We start from the raw sequence: 11,102 nt of genomic DNA, 5'->3' as shown, positions 1-11,102 counted from the left end.
AAGCTTTCATGATTTATTAATAGACAATGCGTAATTGGTTACTAATGTATGTACAGTTAAAATAATGTATTCACTGATACATACATTTATCTTCAATAAACAACATAAATATTTGTAATTAAGAATATAACATATTTACCAAACTTACATTTAATTTAAGACAAATAAAATTGAATTTAGAAAGAACACGCCTTCTCTGATGTAAATAATGCCATAAATGAATAACAGATAGGGATAATGTTTAACCCTTTGCATGCTGGGAAATTTGTCGTCTGCTAAAATGTCGTCTGCAGAATTTCTAAAATTAGCATTTTCTTCGATTTTTTTCAAATAATATTATCAGAATAGCAAACAGTTTGGATCCAGATGAGACGCCACGTTCTGTGGCGTCTCATCTGGATCCAAACTGTTTGCAAAGGCCTTCAAAATTCGGTTCCCGCACTGTAAGGGTTAAGGTATTACCACTGTAAAATAATATTATTAGCCATCAACAAATACAATTTTTCCAGTGCACCAATCGCAGCATTCAAAACAAGTTTTTTGTATGTAAGCTCGCAATAATAAACACAGGTATCTACATGCAGAAAGCAAATGTGTTGTAAAATAACATCTGAACATCCGCGAGAAGAACTTTTCAAAATTTACAAATGCTGTCCTTTCGATTATAACAAGTTTTGTAGGAATCAGTAAATCCTAGCGCCAGTAAGACATTGAGTTCTCAATACTTTCAATATTTCCAGTAGATTCGTAGCAAAAACAATTAACAATGCATTCACTGATGTACAATAAATAAATAAAAAACAAACAGGCTTCCAGAAATTCTTTATAAGCAGTGCCAATTTTATACATACGAAATCTTAGTCAATAACAGCCAGCACACACTTTATTTCCTTCAGAATGATATCACAAGATGCCAGGCAAGTATTGCTAGAACCCTCGAATATTAGTGATGTCATCTTGATATATGATGTGATGAACTGAATCAAGAAATAACGTGAACACAATTAAATGTTTAGTGTGTTTTTGCTTTTTAAAGACAAACTTGTAATTCTTGTGTCAATACTGGATTTGAAATGTTCTCAAAATAAAAGAAAATAAAAAATAATAATGTAAAGTAACTGCAAAAAGACTTTCTGCATTATTTGTTTAATACAATTTGAAGGAAACAAAGACATACATGAACACAGGTTTAACATCTTAATAACTAAAATACAGGAATGTTCATAACTAAAACAATATTGCAAACACTTGCGACCCAGATTTTACTTTATTCACAAAACATACTCTTTTTATTAGGAAAAGAGGCATATATGTGTACAAGAGGCATATATGTGTAGAATAGAAATATATGTGGCCTTATCTAAAGGTAGTGAAGCTATAATTTTACCAATGATTGTTTTATATTTCAGGGGAGCTCAGCAGGTTGCCATGACCTTGCAGCCAATCTACAGCGTCAGTCAACCATCTCCAATCAGAAAACTCGGCATAATGCATGTGCGTAAAGTGTCGTCCCAGATTAGCAATCCGCACAGGCTAATCAGGGACTACACTTTCTGCCTAAATTGGAATTTTGCTAAGAAGAGACTTCATTTTAACAAAAAATGTGATAAAAGCGGAAAGTGTCGTTCCTGATTAGCCTGTGCAGATTGCGCAGGCTAATCTGGGACGACACTCTACGCACATGCGTTATGCCCATTTTTCTCAGAACAAGACACATTTAAATAGGCCTCACTCTGCAAAATTTGGGCCTAATGCAAGTGGGTAAAGTGTCGTCCCAGATTAGACTATGCAGTACGCAAATTCTTTCCAGTGACCGCACAAATTTCTTTGGGAAATTCCAGTTTAGGCAAAAGTCATCACAGATTAAGCTGTGTGGACTGCACAGGCTGATATGGGACGACACTTTATGCACATGAATAAAGCCCCGTTTTCCCAAAGCTCAAATGAGATCAACTACAAAGCTAAATGAAATGTTGAGCATCAACCAAAGCTCTATCACCATGACAACAGAAAAACAGCAAGGTTTCTAGCAGTCAGCATCTGACTTAATGCACATCTTGAAAGTTAAACATGGCAGCCATCTTAAAGGGACAGTGTCACAGTTTGGGACTTGACATATACACCTCTCTTAAAAACTGGCTTATAAAACAATGATAGTAGAAACCATCATTTGCACATTTTGTGTATAAAATACAAGGGTTTACAAAGAAATTAGCAATATTTTCCTGTCAATAACAGATATCTGTCAAACACTTATATATTGTTGTACAATTAAGCAATTAACAAGCTCTTCAAACAACTTAGTGATATACAGCCAAAAAGCAACTTAAAAATAATGAAATCCTAGCCAAATATTACAATAATGCCCTTAAAGCCTGGCATTGCTGAACCCAAGTGACCCTTTCAACCTGGCACTCTGGTAAAACATTCACACAAGTCAGTCCCCTAGAGCATATGGCTTATGACCCCTGGGGCTTTATAACATGTCCCTACGAGCCCGGACCCTGTATCAAGTGGGCTCATGCCTTCTCTGGTTGCCATGGGCGATGGGCGCAGGCTGCTTCAAGTCCTGCAGGTTAAGGGGGTTGAGAGGGGCCCTTAGTCTCTTGACCTGACCCCCCTGAGTGCTAGGAGGCTGAGCCATGCTAGGGGGAGGGGCTACAGGCCGCTTCTGATTGGATATGGTTGACTGACGCTGTAGATTGGCTGCAAGGTCATGGCAACCTGCTGAGCTCCCCTGAAATATAAAACAATCATTGGTAAAATTATAGCTTCACTACCTTTAGATTAGGCCACATATATTTCTATTCTACACATATATGCCTCTTGTACACATATATGCCTCTTGTACACATATATGCCTCTTGTACACATATGTGCCTCTTGTACACATATATGCCTCTTGTACACATATATGCCTCTTGTACACATATATGCCTCTTGTACACATATATGCCTCTTGTACACATATATGCCTCTTGTACACATATATGCCTCTTGTACACATATATGCCTCTTGTACACATAGCCTTGTACACATATATGCCTCTTGTACACATATATGCCTCTTGTACACATATATGCCTCTTGTAACTCTTGTACACATATATGCCTCTTGTACACATATATGCCTCTTGTACACATATATGCCTCTTGTACACATATATGCCTCTTGTACACATATATGCCTCTTGTACACATATATGCCTCTTGTACACATATATGCCTCTTGTACACATATATGCCTCTTGTACACATATGTGCCTCTTCTCCTAATAAAAAGAGTTCCTTTGAAATAATTACATTTCCACCAAAATTGAAGTTTACTGCAGAACATTTCTTCCTTTTCAACAGTTTACATGACAAAAAACCCCAAATAGGTTGCTGGTTCCTTTCCCAAAATCAATAGTGCTGAAAACATGTCAAAGCCACACCAGGTTTTAAATGTTTACCATATTAACTTAAATAATTGAGCAATCCCATGCTAGGTCCTAATACCAGCATACTTACAAACAAAATATCAGCACAAACCAAACATAAGTTATAAACCCTTTTCCACTCAGAAGCAAAGTGAAAATGGCTATGTGCAAACAGCATAAATCCAGAACAGCGTGCGTATAACTTGCAGTCTGTTCAGTTTTTATGCTGTTTGCTGCTCAACAGTACCTAAGGGTTGGAAATGAAGCATTTAAAACTTGAATCTAGTAAGACATGTCTTTAATTCAGTTCAACTTTCTAAGAGATTACCGGTACACACCGGTGTCAAAATACATATCAAAGTGGTAAAAGATTAAGCAGAATACACTTTTTCTTTTTATCGAGTAACATTGACCATCTCCTTGATCCAACTGGTCTGAAATGCAATCTCAATCCAGGTCTGCATGTAAGCTACCAATACACAACATTTCAGCACAATATCTCATCCATACTATTGGGTACAAAGTGTTTTGTTCTATTTAAAGAAACAGTGACCTAACTAACTAGCACCAAATGCATTTCAAATATTAGCTCTTCATGTATGCTACCGACAAACGAAATTTCAGTTTAATATCTCCATCTAACCTTAAGTTAATAAACAAAAACTATTATTCTATTTTTAGCAATGGCGACCTTGACCTGACAAACCAAAACTACAACCCTGAGCTAGATCTCCATGCATGCTTATTTTATTATAAGTTTCACCAAGATGGTAAGCTGTTTTATATTTTTTAAACTTTGACCTGACTAGCCCAAAATCAGGGCCCTCAATACATTTTAGGGGAAGCGGGTCGTTACACATAGCAGGGGGAATTTTCGCGGCGTTTCTCTTTTGGGGGGATTTTTTACTTACTCTCTAATTATAACATTTGTACATGTTTGCACTATATTCATTGCTTGTTTCATAATTTAGTATGTTTGACAAGATTAAATTAAAATAGAATTGAGATATAATAATCATTAAACACATCTATCTATAAAAAATAAATGTTTTTTGTTTTTTTTTAGGGGGAATTTTTCCCCCCAAAAGGGGAAAAAGTATACTTTTCAGGGGGGAATGCGGCCGAATTTCGGCCGTGGATTTGACAGATTGAGGTCCCTGAAAATGAATTACCAAGTAAGGTATTCATGTAAGTTACCCACAAACACAATATCAGTGCACTATCTCTATCACAACTCAAGTTATTGAGCAGAAACTATTTTCTATTTGCAGTAACAGTGGACCCTATAAAGTCCCAAGCTTGATCTCTATTCAATAAGGGTCTCATGTTTATAGTTTTTTTTTGTAAACTTTAATAACGCAATGCAATCACAGTGTTTTTTTTTTCCATTCAAAATTGGGTCCGGTAATCGGCCCCTTACCTAATGGATTTTTTATATTTATTTTTCCCAAATGGGAGCAAAAAATTCCCAATGGAAGGTTTAAATTATTTATTTTTTTTAGATCTCATTATTTTGTTCATTTCCCATCAATATAAGTTCAACCTTAATAAATATAATACCGAAAACATTTGTATTCTCAATTTTGAAGCATTTATTAGCGAAACAACAACAATTTAAGTCAAAACGCAGCGATTTTTCCAAATCCAAAGGAACCAAGCCCAATTCCCAAAATGGTGAAAAAAAACAACACTGAATCAACAAAATGCTCATGTTTAAAATGTAAACAATAAGGAAAGATCAGTGATACCTCATCTGATGTCATGGTTTTATAGACGAGGTTCCTGATACCGCCAGGGGAGCAGTCTAGTTGTGAGGCAAGGTTCTTCACAAAGGCCTCCATCCTGGTGTCCAGGGGCCTCTCAGAGAGGGGCGGGGACTTCTTGTCTGGCTCTGAAACGGGAACCGAGAGGCGTACATTAGGGCCCACCCTGAGAAGACTGGGAATAACCCTTTACCCCTTAGATACCTATTTTTCAACCATTTGTAGTCCCTTAGAAAGTTATATCTAATATAAGACCTTTCTTACTAGATTCATGTTTTAAAGGTTTCATTTACAACCCTTAGATACTGATGAGCAGCAAACAGCATAAAACCTGAACAGACTGCGAGTTACTCGCAGGCTGTTCTGGTTTTATGCTGTTTGCACATAGCCCTTTTCACTTTGCTTTTAGTGGGAAAGGGTTAATGCATGTGCACTAACATCCTGTTTTCAATGCTTCTAACATTAGCCAGTGAATTTGTAGATACACAATAAGCAGTTTGTTGAAGTACAATACATTTAGCCTCATTTCAGGAAAACTGGGCTTAATGCACCTGTACAGGCTTATCACAGATGACACATTCCACCTAAACTGGATTATTGTTTGAAAGAGACTTTCTTAAAAACCAAATTTTTATAAAAGCAGTAAAAAGTCCTCCCTGATTAGCTAGTGCTGACTGTCCAGGTTAATTTGGGAAGACACTTTTTGCACATGCATTAAGACCAGCCTGCCAGAACAAGGCTTATTGGAACAGCCCATTGTTGTTGCTTAATACACACACATTTACTTCCAGAAATAAGCAATATGTCTATAGTGGAATAAACTTTGTATTATATTACACATAAAGAAATAAGACATGGAAGACATAACATCCTGTTACCTTCATTACCCGTCAGGTAGGGGTGGTCTAGAAGTTCATCTATCGACGGTCTCTGCTTCGGGTCACGGTTCAGGCACCTCTGCAATACATTTTCTATATGGTACACTCTGAGTCTTGTTCTGGGAATGACTGGGCTTAATGCATGTGCATAAAGTGTCGTACCAGATAAGCCTGTGCATTCCACACAGGCTAATCAGAAACAACACTTCCCGCTTTTATGGAGCTTTTCATTTAAAGCAATTTTATGAATAAAAATCAACTTAAGGCGGAAAGTGTCATCCCTTGTTAGCCTCCGCAGACTTCAAAGGTTTATTTGGGATGACACTTTATGTACATACATAAAGGATAGTTTCCCCAGGTTGAGGCTCACACACATTAAGGACTGTATAAAGCTTTAAAGTTGTATTTGACGATTCTATGTATCATGTCTGTTCAATGAACATTGGTATATGGGATGAATTTCTGGAACTGCTGACCTTCAGGACGTCAATGACATGTTTGTCATCACAGTCCGGGAACTCTATGGGCAGGTCCGGGTTGGTGATGGCCTGCAGCTTGAGAAGGTTGTTGCGTATGTGCTGGAAGGGCGTCCGTCCGAACACAATGTTGTACAGGATACAGCCCAGGGACCATACGTCACTCTTTACTCCAACCTGGCACACAAGGTATGTACATTACTAATGGTAAGATAACACAGGACAGTGTTTTTATCGTTCAAATCTGGGTCCGGTCGAGGTACCCATTCCCAATGGCAAAAGTATATATTTTTCTTTTATGGGACCTAAAAAATATCCAAATGAAGGTTTCATTGGTCTTAATAAGTCTCATTGCAAATCCAGCTCTATCAGTTGTACCTTAGTCAATACATATTTAAAATCATGTATTTTTACACATTTGTCGTTCATTAGAAAGTTATATTTAATTAAAGACTTTTCTTACTAGATTCAAGTATTAAAGGCTTCATTTTCAAACCTTAGTTACTGATGAGGAGCAACCAGCATAAAACCTTACTCACAGGCTGTTCTGGTTTTATGCTGATTGCAAAAGTCATTTTCACTTTGCTTCTTATGGGGAAAGGGTTTAGGAAAGAGGATCTAATCCTAGTATACCATGCAGTGAAGTGACAAATTACAGTCTATCAAAAATGGGTGGCAAGATTTAAGTGTGATTTTAAAATTTGTCCTATGTCTAAAATCTTTCCAGCTTAGGAGCAAATAAATAATGGCTATATCCAACCAGCATACAACCAGAACAGCCTGCAAGCAACTGGCAGTCTGCTCAGGTCTTATGCTGTTTGCTACTCATCAGTATTTGAGGGTTGGAAATGAAGGCTTTACAATTAGGACCTAGTAACAGATGTCTTTAAATATAATTTGATTTTCTAAGGAACTTCAATGTGTCTTAGTGAAAAGAAGCAACTACCTTGAACTGAGGCTTGGATCCACTGCCATCATGTTGGTGCATGATGGTCTCTGGACTCATGAAGTTGAGTGTGCCAATCTGGGCCTCAAGGATCACACTCGTCTTGTCCTGTTGGATGGCCTTGGCGATGCCGAAGTCAATCAGCTTCAGGGTGCCTCCCACAAACAGGAAGTTGGCTGGCTTCAGGTCCGAGTGGATGATCCCTGTAAGATACAGCATGCTGGGAAAACTGGGCTTAATGCATGTGCGTAAAGTATCACCCCAGATTACCCATTGCAGTCATTTAAGGAAGTCTCTGATAGAAAATGCTTCTAAACCAAAATCCAGTTTGGGACAAAAATATTGTCCCAGATAAGCCTGTGCAGACACTTATGCAGATGCATTAAGCCTTGTTTTCCCAGAAGAACCCCAAAGACTTTAAAATTATAAACTAACTACATGAGCTTGCATGAACAACTTTACTGTGAAAGGGATGAAAATTGTCCTCATCTTATTTAGAAACATCAATGATGTTTGACCGTAACTCACTGATGACCAGACAGGTTTACAGTAAACATACCAGCAATAAAGGTTCATAATCAATTTTAGAAATCCCCAATTTTTCCTTAAATGAGATTACAATGACCATGTATAAGCTACAGCATATCTTTTCTGGCTGTCTTACCTTCCCTGTGTAGGGCCTGTACAGCCTGCAGCATGGCCCGCCAGTAGAAGCGGACATCCACACTGTTGAGGTGTTTACAGTTCTGGGTCTTACCTTCCCTGTGCAGGGCCTGTACAGCCTGCAACATGGCCCGCCAGTAGAAGCGGACATCCACACTGTTGAGGTGTTTACAGTTCTGGGTCTTACCTTCCCTGTGTAATGCCTGTACAGCCTGCAGCATGGCTCGCCAGTAGAAGTGGACCTCCACACTGTTGAGGTGTTTACAGTTCTGGGTCTTACCTTCCCTGTGTAGGGCCTGTACAGCCTGCAGCATGGCCCGCCAGTAGAAGCGGACGTCCACACTGATGAGGTGTTTACAGTTCTGGCTGTCTTACCTTCCCTGTGTAGGGCCTGTACAGCCTGCAGAGCATGGCCCGCCAGTAGAAGTGGACCTCCACACTGTTGAGGTGTTTACAGTTCTGGGTCTTACCTTCCCTGTGTAGGGCCTGTACAGCCTGCAGCATGGCCCGCCAGTAGAAGCGGACGTCCACACTGTTGAGGTGTTTACAGTTCTGGCTGTCTTACCTTCCCTGTGTAGGGTCTGTACAGCCTGCAGCATAGCCCACCAGTAGAAGCGGACGTCCACACTGTTGAGGTGTTTACAGTTCTGGGTCTTACCTTCCCTGTGTAGGGCTTGTACAGCCTGCAGCATGGCCCGCCAGTAGAAGCGGACATCCACACTGTTGAGGTGTTTACAGTTCTGGGTCTTACCTTCCCTGTGTAGGGTCTGTACAGCCTGCAGCATGGCCCGCCAGTAGAAGCGGACATCCACACTGTTGAGGTGTTTACAGTTCTGGGTCTTACCTTCCCTGTGTAGGGCTTGTACAGCCTGCAGCATGGCCTGCCAGTAGAAGCGGACGTCCACGCTGTTGAGGTGTTTACAGTTCTGGGTCTTACCTTCCCTGTGTACGGCCTGTACAGCCTGCAGCATGGCCCGCCAGTAGAAGCGGACGTCCACACTGTTGAGGTGTTTACAGTTCTGGGTCTTACCTTCCCTGTGTAGAGCCTGTACAGCCTGCAGCATGGCCCGCCAGTAGAAGCGGACGTCCACGCTGTTGAGGTGTTTACAGTTCTGGGTCTTACCTTCCCTGTGTAATGCCTGTACAGCCTGCAGCATGGCCCGCCAGTAGAAGTGGACGTCCACGCTGTTGAGGTGTTAACAGTTCTGGGTCTTACCTTCCCTGTGTAATGCCTGTACAGCCTGCAGCATGGCCCGCCAGTAGAAGCGCACGTCCGCACTGTTGAGGTGTTTACAGTTCTGGGTCTTACCTTCCTTGTGTAATGCCTGTACAGCCTGCAGCAGGGCCCGCCAGTAGAAGTGGACGTCCACACTGTTGAGGTGTTTACAGTTCTGGGTCTTACCTTCCCTGTGTAATGCCTGTACAGCCTGCAGCATGGCCCGCCAGTAGAAGCGGACGTCCACGCTGTTGAGGTGTTTACAGTTCTGGCTGTCTTACCTTCCCTGTGTAATGCCTGTACAGCCTGCAGCATAGCCCGCCAGTAGAAGCGGACGTCCACACTGTTGAGGTGTTTACAGTTCTGGGTCTTACCTTCCCTGTGTAGGGCCTCTACAGCCTGAAGCATGGCCCGCCAGTAGAAGCGGACGTCCACACTGTTGAGGTGTTTACAGTTCTGGGTCTTACCTTCCCTGTGTAATGCCTGTACAGCCTGCAGCATGGCCCGCAAGTAGAAGCGGACGTCCACACTGTTGAGGTGTTTACAGTTCTGGGTCTTACCTTCCCTGTGTAGGGCTTGTACAGCCTGCAGCATGGCCCGCCAGTAGAAGCGGACGTCCACACTGTTGAGGTGTTTACAGTTCTGGGTCTTACCTTCCCTGTGTAATGCCTGTACAGCCTGCAGCATGGCCCGCCAGTAGAAGCGGACGTCCACACTGTTGAGGTGTTTACAGTTCTGGGTCTTACCTTCCCTGTGTAGGGCTTGTACAGCCTGCAGCATGGCCCGTCAGTAGAAGTGGACGTCCACACTGTTGAGGTGTTTACAGTTCTGGGTCTTACCTTCCCTGTGTAGGGCCTCTACTGCCTGCAGCATGGCCCGCCAGTAGAAGTGGACGTCCACGCTGTTGAGGTGTTTACAGTTCTGGGTCTTACCTTCCCTGTGTAATGCCTGTACAGCCTGCAGCATGGCCCGCCAGTAGAAGCGGACGTCCACACTGTTGAGGTGTTTACAGTTCTGGGTCTTACCTTCCCTGTGTAGGGCCTGTACAGCCTGCAGCATGGCCCGCCAGTAGAAGCGGACGTCCACACTGTTGAGGTGTTTACAGTTCTGGGTCTTACCTTCCCTGTGTAGGGCCTGTACAGCCTGCAGCATGGCCCGCCAGTAGAAGCGGACGTCCACACTGTTGAGGTGTTTACAGTTCTGGGTCTTACCTTCCCTGTGTAGGGCTTGTACAGCCTGCAGCATGGCCCGCCAGTAGAAGCGGACGTCCACACTGTTGAGGTGTTTACAGTTCTGGGTCTTACCTTCCCTGTGTAGGGCTTGTACAGCCTGCAGCATTGCCTGCCAGTAGAAGCGGACGTCCACACTGTTGAGGTGTTTACAGTTCTGGGTCTTACCTTCCTTGTGTAGGGTCTGTACAGCCTGCAGCATGGCCCGCCAGTAGAAGTGGACGTCCACACTGTTGAGGTGTTTACAGTTCTGGGTCTTACCTTCCCTGTGTAGGGCTTGTACAGCCTGCAGCATGGCCTGCCAGTAGAAGCGGACGTCCACACTGTTAAGGTGTTTACAGTTCTGGGTCTTACCTTCCCTGTGTAATGCCTGTACAGCCTGCAGCAGGGCCCGCCAGTAGAAGTGGACGTCCACGCTGTTGAGGTGTTTACAGTTCTGGGTCTTACCTTCCCTGTGTAGGGCCTCTACTGCCTGCAGCATGGCCCGCCAGAAGAAGCGGACGTCCACACTG

General features: G+C 42.2%; 1 protein-coding gene across 4 annotated transcripts in view; it reads right to left on the bottom strand.

Annotated features, from left to right (window-relative positions):
* LOC127850482 (dual specificity protein kinase Ttk-like) overlaps window positions 1-11,102 on the bottom strand; it is a 52,419-nt gene continuing 41,317 nt past the window's right edge. For 3 of the 4 annotated variants that reach the window (XM_052383561.1, XM_052383563.1, XM_052383564.1), the window contains exons 15-19: window positions 7,483-7,685; window positions 6,537-6,713; window positions 6,062-6,139; window positions 5,168-5,317; window positions 1-2,737 (exon numbers count right to left, since the gene is read on the bottom strand). In XM_052383561.1, the coding sequence (XP_052239521.1) occupies window positions 2,510-2,737; window positions 5,168-5,317; window positions 6,062-6,139; window positions 6,537-6,713; window positions 7,483-7,685 (836 nt within the window). In that variant the 3' untranslated portion in view covers window positions 1-2,509. Of the gene's footprint in view, window positions 2,738-5,167; window positions 5,318-6,060; window positions 6,140-6,536; window positions 6,714-7,482; window positions 7,686-11,102 lie in introns of all 4 variants that reach the window. The other variant, XM_052383565.1, reaches the window with a different exon arrangement.

The sequence above is a fragment of the Dreissena polymorpha genome, chromosome 11 (genome assembly GCF_020536995.1).
Source record: "Dreissena polymorpha isolate Duluth1 chromosome 11, UMN_Dpol_1.0, whole genome shotgun sequence".
NCBI lineage: Eukaryota > Metazoa > Mollusca > Bivalvia > Myida > Dreissenidae > Dreissena > Dreissena polymorpha.
This window is presented reverse-complemented; position numbering and strand designations above follow the sequence as displayed.